This window comes from Notolepis coatsorum (assembly GCF_963971535.1).
Source record: "Notolepis coatsorum genome assembly, chromosome: 6".
Lineage (NCBI taxonomy): Eukaryota > Metazoa > Chordata > Actinopteri > Aulopiformes > Paralepididae > Notolepis > Notolepis coatsorum.
Window position 1 is genome coordinate 75725528 of NC_140170.1, and position 25991 is coordinate 75751518.

Below are 25991 nucleotides of genomic sequence, written 5' to 3' on the forward strand. Positions count from 1 at the left end.
CAAGTAAGGTTTCGTCGATAATCCAATGTAGTTACCCCCCCCCCCCCCCGCCTACCCAACACCCCCCACCTCCAATGTAGTTCCCCCCCCTCCACCCCACCTTCCAACCTCCTCCAATGTACAGTTTCTTCGTCAAATGTATTACTCTCTTTTTTAGACTCTTCTTGTATCACAAACAGTACTGTATTTGTAAATATGGTATGTCATAAATGTATAGATGTAGCAGTACTGATCTGTATGTCATATATGTTATGATGAATTGAAAATGGGGGACCCTGATGTAAACAAGACGAAAGTCTTTCTCTGGTCTGCATCCCCTTAACAATTGTGTGTATTGAGCTGTACTGTATTGTACCCATTCTGCAATCTGTTAATACAATTTTCAATCAATCAATCAATCAAAGTACAAAATGCTAAAATGAGGTGAACAAGGTTCAAATCAAATCAAATTTATTTGTAAGGCCGACAACACACGTAAAAAAAAATATATATAATCGTTTTGTTTTTTCTGTTTCCTCTCTATTTCATTCTAATATTGATATTGTGAGAACGTGCTGTAATGGGTTTGGAGTATATGTGGCCCAGTGGGATCTGCGGGCTGGGCTTCGGATTTCAGATGGGAGCTCAGTCTTTGTGACAGAAGTGCTGGCTATCCTCTGGGCATTATGGTGGGTGGAGGATGTCAAGCCGGAGAGGGTACTTCTGTGCTCGGACTCAGCGGCGGCTTTGGTGGCCTTGAGAGAGGGCAAGTCAAAGGCTCGGCCTGACATGATCCAGGAGATTTTGATGGTGTTGTTTAGGCTGGAGAAGGTTGGCTGTGAGGTAAAGTTCTGCTGGGTCCCAGTGCATGCAGGAGTTGTAGAAAACGAAATTGTGGATGGCATAGCTAAAGGCTCATTAGGTAGAATGGCCCCGGATCTGTCTGTACAGTTAGGGGGGGCCGAGCTGAGGGGGGAAATTAGGGACAGGGTTTTGAGGGAGTGGCAGTGTAGGTGGGACTCGGAGACCAAGGGGAGGTATTTTTATTCTATCCAGCCCTCTGTCAGGAGGATGGGGCCCCTTTTGGGGGGGCGAGAAGAGACTCTGTTATAATCTGTAGATTACGGTTGGGGCACTGTGGGCTTAATCAGACGTTGTGTACAGTAGGGAAACATCCTTCTGGGTTGTGTGAGTGTGGGGGGGCGGAGTCAGTGCAGTATGTCCTGATGGACTGTATTAAGTACAGAGAACAATGAAAATCCTTCTAGGGAGGGCTGGAAATCTATAGTGCTCCCTCTGTCCTGTGGAGGCCGGTAATACGCCTAGTCCGCCGGAAATATAGAAGAAGAAGAAGAAGAAGAAGAAGAAGAAGAAGCAGAAGAAGAAGCAGAAGAAGAAGAAGAAGAAGAAGAAGAAGAAGAGAGAGTAGGGTCCATAGATATCTATAGAATATCTATGGTAGGGTCCAGCCAGAAGAAGAAGAGCTACGCCCTCCCTCCCACACTCCAGGGCAATAGGTGGCGGTAATGCGCCAAACTGGTGTTTAGACAACCGCGCCGGTAAAATCAAGAACAAGACTACTACATGCACCGCGGACTAAATGTTAGCTTTCCCCTCATATAGAACCATTTCCCTGCCCTAACCGGTGTCCCTAGCGCTACTATTTAAGCGTGAAGGTAAGAATTAAAATAATGTTTAAGATCGTTCATGTCGGATACAGTGGCCTTGTCCAAAAACTGAAAGCGTTTTAGGGTAACGTTAGCTAACAGTGCTGCTTGGACAAAGCAACAGCTGTGTTGATTGATTGATTGATTGAAAACTTTATTAACAGATTGCAGAATGGGTACAATACAGTACAGCTCAATACACACAATTGTTAAGGGGATGCAGACCAGAGAAAGACTTTCGTCTTGTTTACATCAGGGTCCCCCATTTTCAATTCATCAGGACATATATGACATACATGACATACAGATAGTCAGTACTGCTACATCTATACATTTATGACATACCAGATTTGCAAATACAGTACTGTTTGTGATACAGAAGGAGTCAGGAAAAGGGAGTATATACATTTGACGTAGAAACTGTACATTGGAGGAGGTTGGGTGGGGGGGGTTGGGTACACTGGGATATTGACAACCATACTGGGTAATCTACATTGGAGGTGGTTGGGGGGGGGGGGGCACACTGTATAAACAAGCAAAACTGTACATTGAGGGGGGGGGGGGGGGGGGGACACTGTACAAACAAACAAAATTGTACATTGGACTATTGACAACCATACTAGGTAAATGACTGTACATTGGAGGGGGTTGGGCACACAAGTATGTCCAACGATGGCTGTCGATTTTAAATGTGTTGTTAGTAGTTAAGAAAAACTGACGTGCTTAGCTTATACACAACCGCCGCTTAACTTTATGTATATGGCATGCTTAACTTAACGTTAAAACGAGTAATGGCTGATATTCCATATAACGTTAACGCCATAGATCACTCAATGCAACCCCTCTTGGAGGGATGCATCCTTGCGCGGTGTGTCACACACTCAAGTTGTTCTATTTACACGGGTGTAAAAGTACCCAAACATTATGAAAGTATGGGCACCGTCTCAAGTAAAAGTCAGAGTATCTGGCTAAAAACACACTTGAGTAAAAGTCAAACAGTTTCTACATTAAAAAATAAAATTTACTAGTAAAAAGTAATTTTATTTCATTCTATACGAATCAGTGTTGACTGCAGCCAAAGAGGAAATGTCATGGAGATAGGGCCACGGGTGTTCGTGCTCTTCATCACTCGTACTATCGTCTGTGGTCTGTTCTTCTGATAGCAGGTGTTTAATCAAAGATCCCCGCTGTCTAGTCTTGCACAAGGAGGACCAATCAGCATGGGTATGGGCGGGTTCATTTTCCATTGATGGGGATTTGATTGGCTGTTTTTAAATAATGTGCGGCCGCAGGATTAATAACGTTGACGTTAGTTCGGCCAGAGAAACAAATAAATACTAATTAAAATGGTTGGACCGGCGAGATTTGTACTTTGTAGGTCTGCATTTTAAATGTAAGGAGTAAAAAGTATGTTTTTTCCCCTCTGAAATGTAATTGAGTAAAAGTACAAGTATACAAACCAAATAATACTCGAGTAAAGTACAAATCCCCCAAAACAGTAAGTCTTAAGTATTGTAACGAAGTACAATTATTCAAGTTATTTACACCCCTGCATGTACATTACAGTGAAATGCTTGGTTCTGTATGAGCCCCCTGATAATGGGCTTCATACTGTAAAAAGGTAAAAAGAATAAAGTTCAAACATTATACAAAATATACAAACTAAAGTACAAAATGAAGTAGTGCAAATCTCAATAATAGTGATAATAATGGTGATAGGTGCAGCACGATAACAGCAGCACGAAACACATGAAAACCTCTTGATTAGCCTGCCAGGTGCGTTATTATATTTAGTTAATGGACGTTTCCATGTGTTTCGTGCAGCTGTGATTACTATCCCCATCGCGTAGGCCTACACGTACAGAATATGGTCAGTGTGTGAATCTCGTGGAAAAGTGGAGATTAAATGTTTTTGTTTTACTAATATGTTTTCTGCCAAAGCGTTCAAATTAATTTGATACAATAAGACAGAATCTGACAGCAAGTCGCAGCATATTTTGGGCGGGGGTGCATCCCTCCAAGGAATTGCATTGAGTGATCTATGTCTGTATATGGAATACATGTATTGTATGAAATATCAGTCATTCTGGGGCTATTCATAATAATAATAATAGTACGGTAATAATGAACCTTATTTGTATAGCACATTTCAAAATAGACAGGCATAACATTTGCAGTTTTAATTGTTACACTGTAAATATGTTTTTTCTGGCTAGGTCAGCCACTCCACTCCACTACGACAACGTTACTGTGAACAACAGCTGTCATTCTCATCCACCCTGGCGTTTCCTTGCTTTGATGGCCTCTATCTCCCAAAGCAAGAGAATGACTTTGTGCACATGGCCCTGGTTGAACTGGAGGATTACCAACAGAAAGCCAACCACAAAAGGTAATGCCCACGTTTACAAGGAAAATACTCTGTGCTTCTTCAGTTTGTCTGACCTCTGACCTTGCCAGTAGTGCCGTTTCTTTGTGAGACCAACAGATAAGTGGTAATGGTGGTCATGGCATTGGCTAGAAGGTATCTGCATTTCGTTGATCCTTTGCCATAAAAGTAGTTTCTAAACCTAACCATACCTTAACCTCAATGGAGACATCACGCCCCACCTTAACCTAAAATAGAGATGAATACACATGCGTGATCATAGATTTAAAAAATGTATTGTAAATAACTTTAGCTGCCTGTTTTTAGCTCCCAACAGGTTTTAGTTTTCAAGCAGAATTGTTTTTAGGAGCATAGACCAATGATTTCCACTTCCGATTTCTGCTCTTGTAAGCCGTATCTGCTTACCCCAGTTTGCACACAAATAGACACCAGGCTCTCGTTAGACAGTCACAACAACATATAGTTTGCCGGTCTGTTTGCAGATGTCACCTCACCGTTCTCCATTTCTCTCCGTCATGTCTTCTTATGTCCCCCTGTCCAGTGTGCTGTTGTTCCCTCCTCTACCTAGTCGGCTCCGCTACTTGATTCACAAGACCGCAGAGAACCATCCTGACCTGGCAACCTTCTCTGTGGGCGAGGGCTGGTGTCGCAGGGTAGTGGTCTGCTACTCTGAGCTCAGGTACTGAATCTCACGCTGCACTTGGTCATAACACAGGTCGTTCCCTACAAGCATAGATGTGTGTCTTGGGCCAAAGGGGAGCACACACTTCGACTGAGTCTATAGCACAGAATGGGCCGTCCTGACAAGATTCTTTGGAAAATCAGGGGGGAGTGTAAGCAGGCAGCACAGGTCTGGTAACAAAACGTTTTTAAAGATATAATTTCTGCATTTCTGCATTAAAATGTCTAAAAACGGCTAGACCTATGTTTATATATATATATTTATATAATGTCACTTAGATACTAAGGAATTTACCATGCCTATACTACTACTACCTACTATGCTAATATGTCTATACTACTATGCACTCAAGACTGTAGCACTCAAGTTCGACACTGTTTGACGAACAATGTTACTTACCCTTAGCTGCCAGAGTTGTACCCTTCCTGCTGACTTGTTGTACAGAACTTGTAAGCCGCTTTGGATAAAGGTGTCAGCTAAATGACTAAATGTAAATGTTATAATATTTTTTTGCGATCAAATAAAAAAAATTGTGAAAAAAGGACATACAGAGTTACATACAGTATTCAAGAGCTATACACGCTCCTTCAACTTCACAGCGGCAAACAACCAAACAGCAACATTAGACTCCTTGACCCTAATCACACGTGCCGTGGATATCTCCAAGTAGATCACGTTGAGATAAGTGAGGATCCACACACTTAGACAGAGCTTGTCCGGGTGTATCCAGTGTGTGGCAATCAGCTTCTTGGCAGCTGTGAGGCCAGCAAGAATGAGTCTTTTCATATGTGTAGTAGCCGGCAATTGAGACATGTTAGAATCTGGTGGTGTAGGGCGTGGGGAAGTGTGGACCCAAGCATGGGACTGAGCGGAGCAGAGAGAGGTGGCGAGAGTCGACGGGATGTGGAACAAAAGGGCTTTACTTAGAAAGGCAGCAAACAAGGGTACACGACAATAAACTGAGAACGCTAATAATAATAATAATAATAGATTGAATTTGTAATGCACTTTTTGTTCGCTGGGATCCCAAAGTGCTAGACAACAAAAGAAACTAAACACAGCTGGAAAAGGCGCACGGTGCAAACCGCTACACGGCAAGGAAACAGGAGATACAGGATACCAGGAGCTTCACGAAATACAGGATACAGGGAGCTTCACGAAATACAGGATACAGGGAGCTTCACAAATGATAAACAGAGTAGCACGACAGGATAACGGGGAACAGGGTAGACGGGGAGCTTCACACAACAACAAGGAAGTCAGGAAGATGCAGGCAGATATACAGATACTGATTACAATAGGCTACAGCTGGGGAGACACAGACAGACTAGAATACATGACTGGACCGAATACAAATACACACACACTGAGGCCATGTCCCCACATATCTGGATCTTTTGCCAAACGCACATTTTATTCCACGATTGGGCCTTTCATCCACACAGTGTCTTCAGAAACAAACGGAGATTTTAAACGCATTTTAAAGTGAAGATTTTCCAAAATATCCGTTCAGTGGATCCGTGTAGCCACTGTAAACGCATAGTCTAGATCAGGGGTCAGGAACCTTTTTGACTGGGAGAGCCATAAAAGCCAAATATTTCTAAATATATTTCATTGAGAGCCATATAGTATTTTTAACGTATAATAAATTAAATAGGTCTTACTTTTAATGCGACTTCTGGTGCTGCATGGTTTTGCTGATGGCCTTGTAATCTGGTTCATACGTGGTGAGGTTGAGCTTCATGCAGGCGTTGAGGCTTCCATCAGTTAAACGTGAGCGTAGGTTGGTCTTAATGTTCCTCATATGCGAGAATGACTGCCCACATGCATATGGTAGAGCCAAACATGGTCAATACGGCAATACTCACGCTGCATTGTGTGGTATGTCACAGGAAGCTCGTTCCAAGTTTTAAGAATCAGCTGGTCTTCAGGTTGAAGATTTTTAATTTCTGTCCACTTGTGTTCCCTCGCCAGCTCTGCTCGCTATATCTTCAGCTACAGATACTATTAGCTGTATCTTCAAAACTAATTTCTGTTTACTTTAAAATGACACAGTATTATACACTTTCCGTGCCACACACGAGAATACTCGGGTTTATTTATAGGTGGTTGAAAGCCACTCACGAGATTTCTCGGAATTATTATTATTATAATTTTTTTTTAGCGATCTGAAATCATATTGCATCACCCGAGCCTACCCGAGTATAGCCGAGCGGCGCCGGCGATCATTGTGGAAAAAAGCGCCCCCTGTCGTCTCCCAGATGACATAAGTGATTTTGGAATGGACTCAATGAAAATGAATGGGGAAAAAAATCCGGTACTCCACATTTTCCAGTCCACTGATCCAGCCGGGGTTACCACAGTTCATTCTGGAACCTCAGAGCCCCGCTGATCATGGAGTTCTACTGTATCGCGTTGGATCCATACACGTATCGATTTTTTCGAATGGTGATCAGGAATTGGAATATACCAGTTGGATACCATCTGATGTCGGGTCCGAGTGGAAATCAACGGGGCGATTATTCGTGCGCGGCTCGAATGTGCTTGCGTGCACGTATAATATTGATCATCTAGCGTTTATTTGAAAACGATTCATAAAAAGGCTGACGAATATCAACGTTGTGGAATATTCCAGTAAAAGACGATTTTCATAGAATGCTCCACAATGGGCTGTTTTTTATCTGAAAACGGGTGCTTTTCTAAATGCTCTGAAACGGAAACGACGCGATAAAAAAACAATCTGCCTTGACAGCACTGACTGGAAAATAGTCTTTGATAATGCGATGGGCAGATTAGACACATAGCCATAATTTAAAACATAGATTAGGCGATATTAACGTTAACATTGGCGCCGATGGTGGCATTCAGCGGGTAAAAAGGAAAACCCGGCGTGGCGCTCAAAGTGTTAAGAAATATCACAAGTATTAAAAAAATATGCTGATGTGGCCCTCTGTGAAAATGAGTTTGACACCCCTGATCTATGGCAATAGGCACCCGTAGCCTTGAAGCGCACGGAGGTAATAAGATGGACAGCGCCTGGTGCTGAAATGACAGACAGAAATAGCATGTAGTTTCTTCCCCCTCGAATGTATATATTTTCTCTTATTGATCTCTGCCTCTTAACCAGTACTGTATATATATATATATTTTTGTGAACAAATGTTTTTTTTATTTTTTATTTTTTTTGACATGACATACAAACATTTACAGTAGAAATCCACTATAAAACACATAAATGCTCTTACTCGTTCTTCTCCCCCCCCCCCCCCCCCCCCCCCCCCCCCCACCGGACCCCCCTTGAATACATCCATTATTCCGTTTGATACCAAGGATTAATAGTTCATATTAATCCTCCTCTCCACCACTTCTGACCAGATTGCTATGCTGGCTTCATTAACACCTAGAATTCGTGCGGTAGATATCTCTAGGTAAATCACATCAAGATAGGTAAGAATCCATACCCTCCGGCACATTTTATCAGGTTGAATCCAGCGTGATGCTATTAGCTTTTTGGCAGCCGTAAGACCGGACTGTATATTTGTATATACAAATTTGAATTGATTTGATTTGATTTGATTTATATTTGTATATCTTGTATATCATTCATAAATGTCTAGATGTAACAGCTACTGTATACTCCAGTGCCGACAGATCCAGCCATCAGACGCTGCTTGAGTGTAATAGGGATGTATCTGTTATTTAGTTATACTGGACATTTTCGTTTTTGTTTATTTATTAAGTTAATATAAACCGTGTTTCGAAAGTTTTTGAGGTTGTTAAATACGAGTGACGTTTTTTTCGTCCGCTTATTTTTCGAGAGATATCATACAATGTCAATGTTGAGTTGAGATCACAATATCGCGATTCTGAAACAAAATAAGGCGAGGCATTATCACAAACTGTTGCAAAGATATTTAATGTTTTGCTAAACATGTCTAGTTTTGCGCCCGGTTTCAGTTAAAAGCCAAATTGCATTCTAAATTTAGTTAATAGACTCGCGACAGAAGAGGTCTGCACCTGATGCTCTCTGATGTTGCGGATAGTTGAGGATGTCGGCACCACATGTGAACAGTACAATGCAATTAATGAATGTCTTGTTGTAATTAGTATATATATAGTTTGTGATAAGGACTCGCCATATTTAGTTTCAGAATCCGGAGATTGTGATCTCTCAACATTGACATTGTATCTCTCCGTCGCCCAGTGCGCAGAAGTAAAGCATTGAATCGTGACATATCTAGATTGGTTGTTTCCTCTGGACTGCATCTAATCCACCGCTATATCTTTCTATTTATTATATACTGTATGTATGTCAATATAGCCAATGGAAGTGCTAGGAATGGTCACATGGGCTGGGGGAACCAATGGACAATTCCTATCGTTTCTCAATCGTCCTGACCGCTCATACCACTATGGTATTTGAGATATCGCTTATCGCCTCCTACTGGCCCTCATGCTTGTTGGAGCAATTTATATGCGTTTATGTGTTTGCGTCTGGATCCGTTTTTTTTTTACACTGTCGTGTGGACGAGGATTTCTTTTTAAACGGAGCCTGAGAATATCCGTTTGGCAAAAGATCCAGATACGTGGGGACATGGCCTGACACAACACTAGACTAGACAACAGGACACAGCAGATACAAGAATGCAGGGAATGACAACATGACAGAAAGTACATTAACCCTTTCAGTGCCACGGACGACATATCTCGTTTTATTACCCCCCCCCACTGAGCGCCCACGACGACAAATATCGTTTTATTTGTTTATTAGCGATCTGAATTCATATTTCATCAACCGAGTCTCCCGTTGGTACACCAGCCCCTACAGGAGCTCAGATTGGAAAAAAGCGCCCCCTATCGTCTATCCCTGTGTAACTGCCGGTCAGTCGCTTAACCTGGGATCTGTAGATGTCTGGGGGGGGAGCCAAGTCGCTCCTTGTGCTGGCGAGCTGTCTGCTCAAGAGCGATCTGCTTGCGGGACAGAATTCAGCCTGGAATATATATTTACCGCAGCCAATAATCAATCAATAAGCGTGATCGATATTTGGAATGGCGATCAGGAATTGGAATAATCTTTTTGGAGAACATCTGATCTGAGGTAAGGAATCTATTTTACCAGTCTTGGGATAATCAGAGTTGTATTCGCTGAGATCTCAGCGTTTGCCATATGTGTGATGTGGCTGTTTGGCTGTGATCGCTGATGAGGAAATAAGAGAATCGATTTTTCAGCTCACGTCTATAGTGTGCATACGTACACATATACTATCGATAATCTAGCATTTATTTGAAAACGATTCATAAATAGGCCGAAAAATTACAACGTTTTTGTGTATTCTAGAATATTCCAGTAAATGTCTTTTATCATGGAATCTTTATATTTTCCTTGAAAACGAGGGCTTTTCAAAATGCTATAAAACGAAAATGAACCGATAAAAAAACAATCCGCTTCGACAATGTTGACTGCAAACAAGTCATTGATAAGCGACGGGCAGATTAGACACATAGCCATAATTTAAAACATAGATTAGGCGTTTTTAACACTAACATTGAAGTGGATGGTGGCATTCAACAGGGTAAATCAAGGTTAATCAAAGGCTCTGAAAGTGTTAATAACTAGGGACAGATAGACAAGGAAATGGGTGAACATGAACAGAGGTAATAGCAGAGGTAATAGCAGCGTTTGTCCACGAGATGGCAGCAGAGGACAGTATGAACGGGACACGATTGTTCATGAGTCCAGGAACACTGTTCATGAACGGGACATGATTGTTCATGAGTCTTTGGCAGTTCATGAGGGGACTTTGGATGGAGGCGAGGAACAGATTGTGTCATTCAGAAGCAAAATAGAGGGAGATACAGGTATAGTCAAGGAGAAAATATCTGATAGTTGAGAAGTAACATTTCTCAAAAAGTGCCACTGGTGGACATTCCCAATACATATGCATAAATGTTCCAGTCACACCAAGTGGACATAAGGTACATCGAGAATCAGGCATAAGACCCATCAGATTCAATCGTCTGGGAGTTAGATAAGTCCTGTGAACATAATTTAGGTGAATCTGTTGGTGGTCTGGATTGCAAGAGCATAGATGAATATTTTCCCAGACCAAATCCCAATCAAAATCTATATCGAGTCCCGGCACATCCCTTCTCCAGATCGTGTCCAGGCGGAGGTCCTTATAAGAGGACATAAGTAAGTGGCGATAGAAAGCAGAGACAAAGCCCCTCGATGTACCCTTGTCATAAAATAATTTGTGAAATTGGTGATGTTCTAATGGTTTGTCCCACGGCACCCCATAAGCCTTTAACGCTGCCATAATTTGTAGATATAAGAAAAAAGAGGTTCCGGGGAGATCATGTTATAATATATTTTGTTGAGTTGTGTACTTACATTATCCCAAATGTTTCCAACAATGTTCAAACCATGAGCAATCCATAATGTATATAAATGCCTTTTGTTGTACGTTTTGTTTTGCAGGGGCGAGGTAGAGGAAGACAGCGACTTAGAAAGCAACAACAGCTTCTATGAGGAGCCCCCCACGCCCAGAGGTAGAGGGAAGATGGCCAAAGGAACCACGCCCAAATCTACCCCGCAGCAAAACCGAGGGCCCAGGCGGCCCGACAAGGCCCTCTACGTGCCACGGGCGGCCAGGGAGAAGCTGTCCTTCCCAGGCTCACAGGACTCCACGGGGGGGGAGGAGGTACCAACCTCGGGCTCCTGTGGCTGCAGCCCGGGCACCGCCAGCAGCAGCACCACCTCCACCTCCTGCTCCTGCTCCTGTTGTTCAGACACAGCGGAGGTCATGGGGTCCTCATCGTCGTCCCCCAGCTTACCGGACGGTATATGCAACAGCGCCGCCGCCGAAAGCCTGCCGTCCTGTCCCCCGGAGGACCAACAGGAGGCCGTGGTGCTGAAGCTGTGCGAGGCCATGCCTTGTCCCTTGCCCCCTGCCTGGGACGACACAGTCTCCTATTTCATGTACATGACCCTGGAGGAGGCGGGCAGCGTCGTGCCGGACAGACTGCATCCAACAGAGACTAGCGTGGAGGAGACTAGCGTGGAGGAGACCAGCGTGGAGGACACCAGCGTGGAGGACACCAGCGTGGAGGACACAAGCATAGAGGACGGCACAGCCGACTTTAGCAAAGAAGTAAGCTTTAACACTTTCCGTGCCGGCCGTGCCAGTCCTATATACCCCGTTGAGTGCCACCGCTCTATTCAATGACAGAGCGCTCACATTTGTGAAAGCATAAACTATATCTTAAATTATGGCTATGTGTCTAATACGACCGTCGCTTATCAATGACTTGTTTGCAGTCAACATTGTCGAAACGGATTGTTTTTTAATCGGTTCATTTCCGTTTTATACCATTTTGAAAAATGCTAGTTTTTTTAAACTTAAAAAAAAAGGATTCTGCAGGAATCACGCTTTACTGTAATACACAAAACACGTAATTTTTCGGCCTATTTATGAATAGTTTTCAAATAAACGCTAGATTATCGATAGTATTATGTGTTAGGGGTGTAACGGTACACAGAAGCCACGGTTCGGTACATACCTCGGTATTGGGGTCACGGTTCGGTACGAGTTCCGTAAAACAGGAAACAAATATTTATAATTATTATTATATATTTTTAATAATAATAATAATTATTATTATTATTAAATAGAATAATATTCTTTAGGCTTGCCGTGGTAGTCAGTGATACTGGTGTCATTCTGTGTTCAGGCATCCACTGAGTAAATTAATTGCCTACTGCCCCCTTAACAACTTATGCAACAACTTAGTTTCAGTTTCCCTTGTAGAGAGGATTTTTGAATAGAATAGAAATACTTTTATTATCCCGAGGGAAATTTTACACTGCAAATCGCTCAACATTTAAACATTTAGACAGAACAGGTCACGAATACGAATAATTTAACTTCAGGTGAAGCCGAGACTGAAGAAGACTAGAGAACAGATGACGTGTTCCACAACAATGGCAGAGGATTTATCAATATTTTGGATTTAAACACTGTAGCAGCTCAACTGGAGAGGAACTCGGATGATCAGTCCGAAAAGTATGTACCAGTAGTGCTTTTTTTTCCTTCTCCGATCAGCTGTGAGAAAGTCTGCGGGAGAAAGTTAGCGTGTGTTCACGAGCGTGTGTGTGTGTGTCTTTCCATTGGTTACCATTATTGGGCGAACAAGAAAATGAAAGAAAACTGTAAAATTGTAATGACCCTGCTGTGTTACAACAAACATATAATTCATTCATGGTTTTGTTTTAGGGACATGAAAGGCTGTAGTAAATGGGAGGGGAGAGCCGAATGCAGAGTGTCATCGTGCCTAAGTTTCAACATTTTATTCATCATCTACATTTGGCAATACAAGCTTAATATTCAACGTTAAAGATCAATGTAAGCCAGTGTAAAGTAAAGTAAAGATATTGAGCATAGATTTGTAAAATGTGTAACCCTAGTTTCACCTAGTGGTATGAGACGTATTCTTCGTATGGCTGCGCGTACCGCACCGTGACGCCTGTACCGTAAATTCGCAGGACGAATACATGTACCGTTACACCCCTAATATGTGTACTAGTGTTGTCACGATACTGGAATTTCGACTTCGATACGATACCTTGAAAAGTATCGATACTTCGATACCATTTCGATACCAAAAATAATAATAATAATAATAATAATATATATATATATATATTTAAACAAATTTAGCTTTTGTTGCTGGTTGATTCTCCTCAGCTTCTCTCTGGTACTATACGAGAAGATAAATATAACACTTTTAAAACCCTTTGTTTATCTTTAGATCACACATTTAAAAATAACTGTTCATCTCACTTCAATAATTTTTATTGCAGATGCAGAACATGGTATTTTCTCAAGCAGACGGATGTAAACACTGTAATCTGTGTTGCATGTACCTGACAAACTGAACTGTTTGTATTACAGTTAGTAACAGTTTTGATTTTTATTTAGAGAGAGAGGGAGAGGGGGGGGGCTATGCTCGGAGCATTTAGTAACGTTACATTTTCAACAAGATTGCTGCTATTTAAACACTTCATGGAAACGGGGTAACGTTAACCTTATGTCGACTGTAGTATTGTATGACCTCGACATAACGTTTAAACGTTAACGTTACTCCGTTTCCATGCAGTAATTATAAAGGTGGCCAGCTAAGCTAAGCTAACGGAGCTAACGGCTAGCAGTAGCTAACGTTAGCTGATAGCTATAACGTTACTAACAACGAATCAGCTGTTGATATTATGCGCCATCAGTAGACAACGTATCATGTATTAAACTAGAGTTAATGGTTTAATGCTTCAGTCACAGTGTAAGATTCTGATCAAACTGGCCAGTATCACGTCTTCGTCTGTTTGGCTCTCCATCCAATTCCTCTGCGTTGTGTACTTTTAATGGTCCTGACGTCTCCGATACTGGCAGATAAGATCCTTATCTCCCCCGTTAGTGCAATCCATAAACCATAATAATTCTCCACTTCCGTAAGAATTCGACACTCCGACACCGTGAGATACCTTATGAGGAAAAGCGTTGTTTTATTGCTATAAACAGAACCTCATAATCAGATGTTATCAGATGTTATTAAATTGTATCGTCCTTGAAGAGTCTATTCTAATGATCTTTCGGTGTGTTCGTCTATCGTCCTTTTGTGATTCAGTCCAATAGTGTTCAGGCCTGTTCATTAGCCTAAGACCATCCTCGTGGTAGCCGAAGCTACTGGTGATGTGGCATTCTCCCCCCCCCCCCCTCTCTCTCAATGAGAGGAGAGAGTGTCTGTGTGATCTCAGTCCTCCTCGCTCTTGGTCAGATTCTAGTCTGACTTACACCCGGAAACACCGTTCGACTCATAGATGTTCGTCGTCGCAACGACGGCCCCGCCTTCTGGTTGTCATGCGACGTGTTGTCATGACAACTGCATAACCTTTAACACTAATAAACTCACGTTTCATTAAGATGAACCTCTCTCCCTCCTGCCCTGGGAGACAGTACACTCTAATCTCAGATGTTCTTCCAAGGAATTCATAACAAAACCCTCGCTGACGCGGCCTGTGCCTGTGAAACCACTGGTTCCACCACCGTCAATATCACCGTCTTCCATGCACATTTCAATCACCGTTTTAGCTGTGGTCACCTCCCCCCAATCTATACATCACATACATTGAAAAAGCACCCCAAATCTCTCATTCCCCCCTTTGATTCTCAATCAACTTTCAGAATCAACAGACTACTTGGTTTTTCAATTAATTATACACAAAAATAGCCTGTGGTTGAAGCAAACCAACCCCATCTCTCGTGCACAAGAAACGAAGACGGCCCACGGTCAACCCAGTGATCTTGCTGCCTGATGTCTGTTTGCGCCCCCCTTCGTGCATAAAGGGAACCGAAACCGACCACCAAAACCAACAACATCCAACGACTCATAACCATTGGAGCTGTCTGCTCCCAATAATTATATCCTGTTGTTTTACTGTTCTCCCTCTTATCTACCTTCTATATATATATATCCTTCTATACATATATCTTATATATGAATCCTCCATTTATATCTCATACTCCTAATCAATGAACACAGGACTTCTCGCTGTTGTCTCGTCTCTCGATCTCCTGATTGACTCTGAAAGGAAGTCCCTGTTTGTTCATGATTCACCGCCCGTGCTCTGTTGTTTCAAAACGCTCTCTAAACAGCGTCTCCGCAGGGAAACCCCCTCCGATGTCCGCCTCGTTCTCCCCTGGGAAAACACCGCCTGCGACCGCTGGACTCCGCCTCGTCGGCCGTCTCCGCCCGTCGGTCATCTCCGCCCCGTCGGTCATCTCCGCCCTGTCGGTCATCTTGGTTGAGGCTCATCTCCACCGCCGTCGGCCCTCTCCAGACTCTGAAAGCAGAAACACCACGCCGGCAGTTTTTCTGTACACTCGACCCTGTGTTTTCTATTAGTCTACCGTGGCTTTGGGCCTGCAGCTCGTTCTCTATATATTTTTTCCTCTGCAAGCCCCTGCCATGGCCACGCCCTTTCAGACTGTTGGACGGTGTGAGTGTCCTACAGCCCATGGCGCTATTTGTTCTCTATTAGTCCCCCACCTTCTCAACACCCATATCTAATCCTACAGGGCTGTTCCCTGTTTTGTTGTCTTCCGGCGTGACACCAGCAGCTAAACGATACCCACTCGGCGCTCTACGTTTGTCCCACGGGTGACCCCCAGCGCGCGCCAGTTCTTTCTGGTGACGTGTCCCCTCAAGACTCTGCCTATTTATTAGGTGTGAGAAGGCCCCACTGGAGATCGAACTCCCTCTTATTTCATAATTAAACTTATTTAATAAACCGCATCTCCTCTCTCTCTGCAATTCTTATTTAACCCATTCAATAATAAACTATTCAATTAACCTGTATATCAATATTATTATTATGATAATAACACACAACCGAGCATCGCTCTAACATACAACAGAGCAGGTTGGTTCCCTGCCCCTAACTCACATACGTACTCGTACTATCATCTAACATACAACAGAGCTGTCCGTCGCTCTATACCCTACGGGGCTGTCTACCGTCGCCCTGGAGCTGTCACCGTCGCTCTATACCCTACGGGGCTGTCTACCGTCGCCCTGGAGCTGTCACCGTCGCTCGATACCCTACGGGGCTGTCTACCGTCGCCCTGGAGCTGTCACCGTCGCTCTATACCCTACGGGGCTGTCTACCGTCGCCCTGGAGCTGTCACCGTCGCTCTATACCACACTTTGAGTTCCTTTACAAAGTTCTCACATACACCACCGTGTATACACACAAGCAGTTGGTAATTTTGAAAAAATTAAACTCCTTAATTAACTTAAACTCTAAATATTCCCCTATGGGTAATGGAAACTCCCCAGCACTACCCCCCCCCCCCCCTCCGCCACTAGGTGGCGACCTACTCCTCCTCGATGGTGTTTTAGTTGACGTGTCACTTCCTGATTCTAAACCCCTCGTGGCTCTGCGGCCATTTTGATTCGGTGCAAATGGCTACTCTCTCAACAAACGAACGCTGCCCTTCCTTCCAAGGCCTAAAAACACAGCTGTTTTTCCTCTCTTTCCTATCCATTATCAGGGGACGCTTTCTCAGACTAATACTCTTGCCTGATCGGACATAATACACACTGGTACAATCTCCTTTCGACTTTCCTTCTGTTATGAAAACAGTCCCGCCATCAACAATTTTTCGATCTGATTCAAGCGCCCCCCCCCCCCCCCCCCCCTTTCCTCATCTCGCATTTACCCTCCTTAAACCAAAACAGTGCAGCCTGCCTCGTTTGCTTTTCATTCTCTGTAGATAACACCCTCGATTTTCACCATGGCTCTCTGCTCATATTATTACAGCTGGCTTCTCTGTCGCTACTTATTTACGGATGCACTATCTTCGTTCGTTTTTATTTGGCTTAAAAGATCAAAACAACCGTGTGCACAGTGAACTCACATTTTTGATCGGAGCGCTGTTTCCCCTACAGCGCTGGTTCGCCTCCTGACCACTCGACTCGCCGCTCTCTCCCAGGGCTGGCCAGCCTTGCTTCGATCATGATTCTCCCACACATTGATGACTGTTGTCCACTGTCGCCCCATTATTGAAAAAGTCTTTATCCGTTGTTCTTATCTCTTGAAAATCCGGCTGTCATCAACAACCAACTGTTCCCGTTGTTTTAATCTCTTGCAAATCCGGGTCACGGCACCAACTGTAAGATTCTGATCAAACTGGCCAGTATCACGTCTTCGTCTGTTTGGCTCTCCATCCAATTCCTCTGCGTTGTGTACTTTTAATGGTCCTGACGTCTCCGATACTGGCAGATAAGATCCTTATCTCCCCCGTTAGTGCAATCCATAAACCATAATAATTCTCCACTTCCGTAAGAATTCGACACTCCGACACCGTGAGATACCTTATGAGGAAAAGCGTTGTTTTATTGCTATAAACAGAACCTCATAATCAGATGTTATCAGATGTTATCAAATTGTATCGTCCTTGAAGAGTCTATTCTAATGATCTTTCGGTGTGTTCGTCTATCGTCCTTTTGTGATTCAGTCCAATAGTGTTCAGGCCTGTTCGTTAGCCTAAGACCATCCTCGTGGTAGCCGAAGCTACTGGTGATGTGGCATTCTCCCCCCCCCCCCTCTCTCTCAATGAGAGGAGAGAGTGTCTGTGTGATCTCAGTCCTCCTCGCTCTTGGTCAGATTCTAGTCTGACTTACACCCGGAAACACCGTTCGACTCATAGATGTTCGTCGTCGCAACGACGGCCCCGCCTTCTGGTTGTCATGCGACGTGTTGTCATGACAACTGCATAACCTTTAACACTAATAAACTCACGTTTCATTAAGATGAACCTCTCTCCCTCCTGCCCTGGGAGACAGTACACTCTAATCTCAGATGTTCTTCCAAGGAATTCATAACAAAACCCTCGCTGACGCGGCCTGTGCCTGTGAAACCACTGGTTCCACCACCGTCAATATCACCGTCTTCCATGCACATTTCAATCACCGTTTTAGCTGTGGTCACCTCCCCCCAATCTATACATCACATACATTGAAAAAGCACCCCAAATCTCTCAACAGTGACGTTGAAAGAGCAGCTGTCACGAACCTCTTTTATTTCTTTATGGAGATCCGCGTTGGCACTGCTCTGTAACACCGCTTGCAAATAGCATTGGGGTCTTTAGCTTGTCCTTCGTTGTTTACTTCAAACCCGAAGTACCTCCAAACAGCACTTCTGCTGTTTTCTTTATCCACAAGCACAAGTTGCGGAGGCTCTGCATTTGCCATCTTCAGCTAAAATGTTTGTTTACAAACTGAAGACGGCTCTGTGAGGGGGAGGGCTGGAGGAGCCGGAGGGGCAAGCGTGCTCTGAACAGCGTGTCAACAACTTGCGGTAGAACACTCGCCAGCTGGTACCGATACTGCAGAAAGTATTGGTATTTCGGGAAATTAGTATCGAAACCATTTTAAATATTCAGTATCGATATGTATCGATACTTCGATATTTTTGACAACACTAATGTGTACTTATGCACGCTATAGAAGCGGGCTGAAAAATCGATTATCTTATTTCCTGATCAGCTACACACACTCACAGCCACACACACACATTATGGGACACGTTGATATATAAGTGAAAACATCTCTGATTATCCCAATACTGGTAAAATAGATTCCTTACCTCAGATCAGATGTTCTCCAAAAAGATTATTCCAATTCCTGATCGCCATTCCAAATACGCCAACGCTGGGTGGTCGAAAGACATATTCCACGCTGTTCTGATGGTGGGCGATGAGTGGGATCGTCTCCGGTTCCTTGCCTGACAAGTAGGGATGGGTATCGTTAGGATTTTATCGATACTACTACTCTTATTGATACTGCTTAACGGTTCTGTACTTTATCAATACTCTTATCGGTTCTTTTTAAACAAATTATTAAGAACAGAATCGACATTGCTTTATTATTCTTTTATATAACTATATTACTGCACATGGCTACTTTATCAATTAATACAAGCAGTCAGATAAATTATCTATTTTGGGACTTTCTATTTTATTTAGTAGTAGTGGTCCTGAGTTAAGCTGGTCCACCCATCCGATGTAAAGGCTAACTTTGGCACATCTTTAAGCTCTGTGATAACATTGGCCTTTTCAACATTATACCAGGCAGGAATTAGTGTGTTACTGAGGACATTCCTGCAGGGAGGGGTATATTTGCAGTTGAGAGCATTGGTCATCTCCCTACAGTAAAGATTAGAAATGATTGATTTATTGTACATTTGTGTGGAGTGGTGGGAATAGCTGCTTCAATAATAACTTATAACAACAACAGACAAGTTAGACAACTATGTTGTATACAAAAAAAAACGATATACACTGAATGATTAGTTGTTGTTACCTAAAGTCCTTGGACTCCACTGTAGAGAACGGGGGCAGGCCTTTGACAACAAACTTTGTCACAGCCCTGTGAGTCTGTGACACTCGTTCACCCTATCCTGTCATCCTTCCTCTAGCTGCTAGGGAGAAAGGACTTTGGGTGGTGGAGGTAGAGGGAGGATGTGTGGTGGTGCCAGGCTCACTGGGCTGGGACATGGTGGCTGACGCCTCAGCTTGACGATCTATAAAACGTTTTTAGATTGTAGCTAAACAATTATTTTGTTTATTAACCTATTTGTAATAATTCGTTATTAGCCTAGGCAACTCCGTATCTTGGCTTACCGGCTGCAGTGGACGTGGATGCAGATGGAACACTGCGCGCAAGGCAGTTGAATGCCACCCTTACTGGCAAATGTTTTGTTGCACTTGTGGCAACGTGCGTTGTCGGCATTGACTCTTGTAAAGTATATCCATACTTTCGAACGCTTCGCTCTATCCGCCATCACGACTCACGAGTGCATGCAGAGGCAGAGCTGTCTGTGTCAGCACGTAGAGACAGCAGTTAAGAAGTACCTGTATATGTAGGACTATCGCGACTCGCGAGGAGTGTGTGTAATAATAATGACTCGCTGCGGCTCGCTTCTCGTGCAGAGACAGAGAGAGGAGAGATCGTTCGCAACTTTTAAATAATAATAATTTCTCTAGAGTATCGATAGCAGTACCGATCACGTCGGAGCTTATAAATACTCCGGTCTTTTTTTTTTTTTTTTTTTTATATTTTTTGCACAAATCTCTCCAATATTCAAAACATCTCTTTCCACATCATCATATGCAATTTCCAGGATTTGCCTTTTTCTTTTTTGTAAGAACATACAAAACATGTAAAGGACTCATACAAATACATTAACAACTGACATGGAAAATAAAAAAAGACTTACGAAAAAAGAAACATACTATACTATACATAATGCGTATACATCCCTGATATATATACTTTGCATGTAGACCGAACTACCTTCGAGCAGGTATGTGCTGCATCCTCTATCGGGATGCCACCCTTCTCCATATTGCATGTGAGAGAAAGCGCCCCAGACATATGCAGTTGTGCATGATAACATGCATGCACGCATGTCTCCAACACATGTATGTGGGTACGTGTATCACGTAAGCATGTGTACATGCCTCATATGTGTGTGTGTGCATCTTCCTGGTATGTGACTGTACTCCTATCTCTTGTGTGTGTCTCGTATCCATGTGTGCCTCTGCCCCCTATGTGAGTGTATATCTCAGACGTGTATATATATGTGCGTCTCAGCTACGTATGTGTGTGTCTCCTATATACATGTGTATCCCCCATATGTGTCAGTGAAAGCTTATACTTCAACTATGTGTATATGTAGGTGTGTGTATGCCTATTTCCTATAAGTGAGTATGTGCATGTATGTGTGCCCCTGACGTGTATAACTTATCCTTGTGTATATGAGTGTGTGTAAACCTATTATGTACACATATGAATATGTGTATCCTAGATACTTGTATGCGGCTATACCTGTGCACATGTGAGTGTGATAGAGACAGTGACCGTTCCATAGATACACCATCCGGACATAAAATACATGTACATACATACACAATACATTATAAAGCACAAGTACCATCAGATCAGATCCCCTTTTTCATCCTTGATAACATTGTAATCCCACCTTAATCATTTGTCCCCAGACCGTTCAGTCAGGTGTAGAAAACTGTCCCATACCTCAGCGAAAATATCCTCTCTCCCTGCGACTCTATACGTCACCCTTTCATATGATGCTGTCCGGAACATTAGTTCCATCCATTCTTTAAAAGTAATATCAACAGTGATTTCCAATGTCGTAATGCAATTCTACATCCTGATATCATGGCCATTCTATACCACATTCCCCGGTATTTAGGCAGTTTAATCCCTTTCGGTACTATACCCAAAACACATGCCATTGGGGCGTTATTTATCTTCACATTCAGAACCTTACTTAGGAATATCACAATTTGATCCCACATTTTCCGGACCTTCTCACATTCGTACAGCATGTGCAGTAAAGTGCCTGTCTCCTTCTCACATCTCCAGCAGATGTCACTGTCCCTTAATTTCAGTCTGGCCAGTTTACTAGGCGTCCAATAGCTTCTGTTCAACACTTTGTAAAAAATAAGTTGTGATTGCGCCTCCCTAGAGAATTTACCCCACTTGGACACCAGTTTCTCCCACATTTCCTCAGTAATATCCTCCCGTACATCGTTCTCCCAGCTCAATCTCAGACCCGCCAATTTGGGTGCATTGTATTCTCTTATAACATCATAAAATCGGGGCGGTTAGGTGGCCGAGCGGAGATTGCGTTCGTCACCAGCCCCGGAGCTGTGAGCTGGATTCGCCTGTTCGAATCCAGCTCACAGCTCCGGGGTTGTCACCAGCTTGGCTGGCCGTCTGCACTAATACAATTGGCTGTATTAGAGGGTGGGAGAAGCTGGCGGGGTGGGTCCGGGTCGTTGTAAACAGCGACTCCTACAGTTCGGTCGGGGCGCCTGCTAAGCGCGGATAGGACTCGAGGGGGATAGTGTGGTCCTCCCACACGCTACGCCCTCTCGATGAGAATCCGCGCTGCCAGGTGAAAAGAAGCGGTGATTGGCTGGACGTGTGTCGGAGGAAGCACGTGGTAGCCTCCACTCTCCCAGATGATCTGACTGTGGGGGGTAAGTGCGCAGCGACCAGGAAGGGACTGGGAATTGGCATACGACTAACATTGGGATGGGAGAAAATCGGAGGAAAATGGAGGGGGAAAAAGACAAAAAAAAAAAAAAAAATAACATCATAAAATCTTGACGCACCGCCTTTCCTACGCCTACTCCGGTCTTTTCTAATATAGTACCGGTTCCCGTTTAGAACCGGGGTCCGGGGGTCATCCCTACTGACAAGTAAAATGTGGATTCCGGACTCTTTTTTTCCCCATGCGTTTCATTCAGTGCAATCCAATGGGGTGCAGTACCATCCGGAGAGACGATAGGGGGCGGTATTTTCCCTGTTCGAGCTCAGACAGATCCCCACTGGTAATGTGAGGCTAGATTGATGAAAAATGAATGGAAATCGATAATAAAAAAAATAATGGTTAAAAATGAGATTTCTCATCGGCTGGCACTCAACGGTTGGCATGAACTAACGAGAAATCTCGTCGCTGGCACTCAAAGTGTTAACACTGAACTGGGAGAGTGGCATTTTTGAATGTTTTGTCACTGGTGAGTTTTAGGAAGACTTTTATTGCTGACATACTGCATTTTTTGTCGTCAGCATAGCAGTGAAAGTCCAGGTTGTTATGGCGGAGAATCTGACTGAGAGGGAGGATGTTGATGATGAAGAGGAGTGGACCAAGTACAGAGCCTTGGGGGACACCTTGTGTGACTGGGTGTGTCAGAGGAGTGGTTGTTGAGGGAGACTAAGTGTGATCTGTTGGTGAGGTAGGACCAGGTGAGTCCAGTGCCTTCCATACTGAGGTCTTGGAGTCTGGTTAGCATGATGCTGTGGCTCATACCATGGTATTGATGTTGAGTACTGGTAGGTTGAAAGAGCAGACCAAGCCAAGGATGTGGCCTTTGATATGGGTGGTAAAATTGACATGCTGGGTGAGGTTGAAACATTCAAGTACAGCAGTGAATTTAGATGCAAACTTGGAGTCCAGTTCATGTGTGTGTACATATTAGATCACCAAGCAGCAATAGACATGGGGTGTGGCTATCGCCTGGAGTTCAGACGGGAATGATGAGTTAGGTTTGGGTGGCCGGTAGATGAGGATGACAGTCATTGGGCATCATTCACCAATACTCTCTTATTATTTTTTCTTAACCGCCTGTTAACTCATTCCCGCCAACAACGATTATACTCGTTATTGGGCGCCATCCTTTGAATGCCAACAACGAGTATACTCGTTATTTGATCGTTTTTCCTATTTTTTTTATTTTAATATTCTATTCAATGTCACGGACCCGTATGTTGCCGTTAAAAGGCATACTGGGACGCAGAGGGTGCAGTGCTGGCCAGATCCTGCCAGGTGACAGTATCGAGAGTGCAGTAAACCCTGTTCCAGACCGGGTGTTACGTTTAAACCGCTCTGGGCGCAGTTTTTTAGTACAGGGAAGCCTAGAGATTCACTCGGTCGCATTGAAACGGGTCTCGGCCCCTCGATGCATGTGTTGTGCCGTATTATGTCGTGGACCAGATGGACATCAGATGGCGATCAAACAATTAAGGACTATCTGACATCAATTTCAGCTTGATCCAACAATGTTTTGATACCGATCCAGCTGATCAGCGTTTTTAGTGTTCAATACCAATGCCGTTACTGGCAATCAAAGCATCACAAACGACCCCCCCCCCCCTTTCATGCATTCATGATGAAACATAATACCTATTATATACATTTGATTTGGAAATAGTAGCGCGTCCAGGCAAGAAACGCCAACGCTTATAATAGAATTCACGTTGCGCCCTATTACCGGTACTCTCTTCCCAGGAATTATCCCGGATCACTCTGAAATTATACTTATAGGCACGGGATAACGCGTGAACGTATGCATGAAAAAATTATCTCTTTTTTTGCATCTTGGACGGAAGAAAGTCGGTGTCAAATGACTATAGTATTGTCTCCATAGCTATAATATAGAATATATTATAGAATAACAAACAAGGTGACACACTCCTTTTTTTTGTATTTTATTTTTTTTATAATTTTTTTAAACAAACGCATAAACAAACATGACAACACAAGATAAGATATACAAGCATTAATTAACAGTGCACATCCAATGAAGTCACCAATTAGTTAAATGTCTTATACAGGATATACACCTAATACCTGCTATCTAATACCCTACACACATATGCTCTAGCTCGTACCCCCTATGTACCCCTACGCACTCCTATCTTTAAAGCGTGGCATAGCTACAACGGGACCCGGCTAATCCCTGCCGCTGAATGAGTTAAGAGAAAAATAAGAAAAGCCACCGCCACATTCATCAACCTGTTCTTAATGTCCAAATCTGTTCTTACCCAGGTGTGTTGAATGATGAACCCCTCTTTTTTTTTTTTTGGCATTTTTATTGCTTTATTTGACAGACCCGGCAGAGAGGAAGGATGGGAGAAGATGCCGCCACCCTGGCACCCCAGAATCCCTCATTCTTAAACTCAAATGCGCGTTCACGCTCAATTAATTTGCATACAGAGCTCATTATAATACGAGAGCCATGTGCAAAACATGGGTCTACTCTGCATGAGCGGATTCAACAGGTAGTGCTGGAGCGCTTTGCGATGGATCAAAATTGGATCAAATTCAAATGTATTGTCATATAGCACCTATAGCTATATAGTGGAATAGACTGTATTAATATTCCATATTTATACTGTCTAGTTGCGCGCTCCTGGCCACCTGCCACAGCACACACACACACACACACACACACACACACACACACACACACACTGCAGGACCTGTCAAAACGCGGACCTGTGTGTAAAAGCCTCACAGAAAATACGACAACAGTTGTCACTTGCAAGAAGATGCAAGGAAAATGAAAATACTGAAGCAGAAGATGAAATGCCTTAACACATTGGTTGCCAGCCGGATATCATGATTTATCGCTTGGATGCCACCACGTTAATCAATGGGAGGACGAGCACATTTGCGAACGCATAAACTATATCTTAAATTATGGCTAATACACCCGTCGCTTATCTATGACTTGTTTGTAGTCAACATGTACGAAACTGATTGTTTTTTTCATCAGTACATTTTCTTTTTATACCGTTTTGATTACGAGTATAGTTTCGGAGAGTTCTTGTAATTTCAGAGAAATTCCGCGAGAATAGCCAACTGGAATACACAAAACACGTTGTCATTTTCCGGCTGATTTATGAATAGTTTTCAAATAAACGCTAGATTATTGAGAGTATTTGTGTTCTTATGCACGATACAAAAGCGGGGTTAAAAATAATTTATTCGTGCCTCACTCAGCGCCTAACGCCACACACACACACACACACACACACACACACACACACACACACACACACACACACACACACACACACACACACACACATGTTGTGAAATCTGTGAAAAACAACTCTGATTAACCCAAAACTGGTAACATAGATTCCTTACCTCAGATCAGATGTTCTGCAAAAAGATGAATCCAATTCCTGATCGCCATTCCAAATATTGATCGTGTTTATTGATTACGTTATAGTCCGAAACGCATAATCCAAGCTGCTTCCAGCCTCGTCAGTGAATCTGGTAACACGACACTGCTTGCCAGAGATAGGAAAATCCTGGACCAGAGTATTTCTCTGATGCACTTTT

At 43.3% G+C, this 25991-nt stretch overlaps 1 protein-coding gene across 2 annotated transcripts in view; it reads left to right on the forward strand.

Moving 5' to 3' along the window:
* Positions 1-1521: 1521 nt before the first annotated feature.
* Positions 1522-25991, forward strand: part of r3hcc1 (R3H domain and coiled-coil containing 1) — a 43681-nt gene continuing 19211 nt past the window's right edge. The window contains exons 1-4 of one of the 2 annotated variants that reach the window (XM_084316247.1): positions 1522-1655; positions 3863-4035; positions 4574-4711; positions 11193-11865. In XM_084316247.1, the coding sequence (XP_084172373.1) occupies positions 3986-4035; positions 4574-4711; positions 11193-11865 (861 nt within the window). In that variant the 5' untranslated portion in view covers positions 1522-1655; positions 3863-3985. The remainder of the gene's footprint in view (positions 1656-3862; positions 4036-4573; positions 4712-11192; positions 11866-25991) is intronic. The other variant, XM_084316248.1, reaches the window with a different exon arrangement.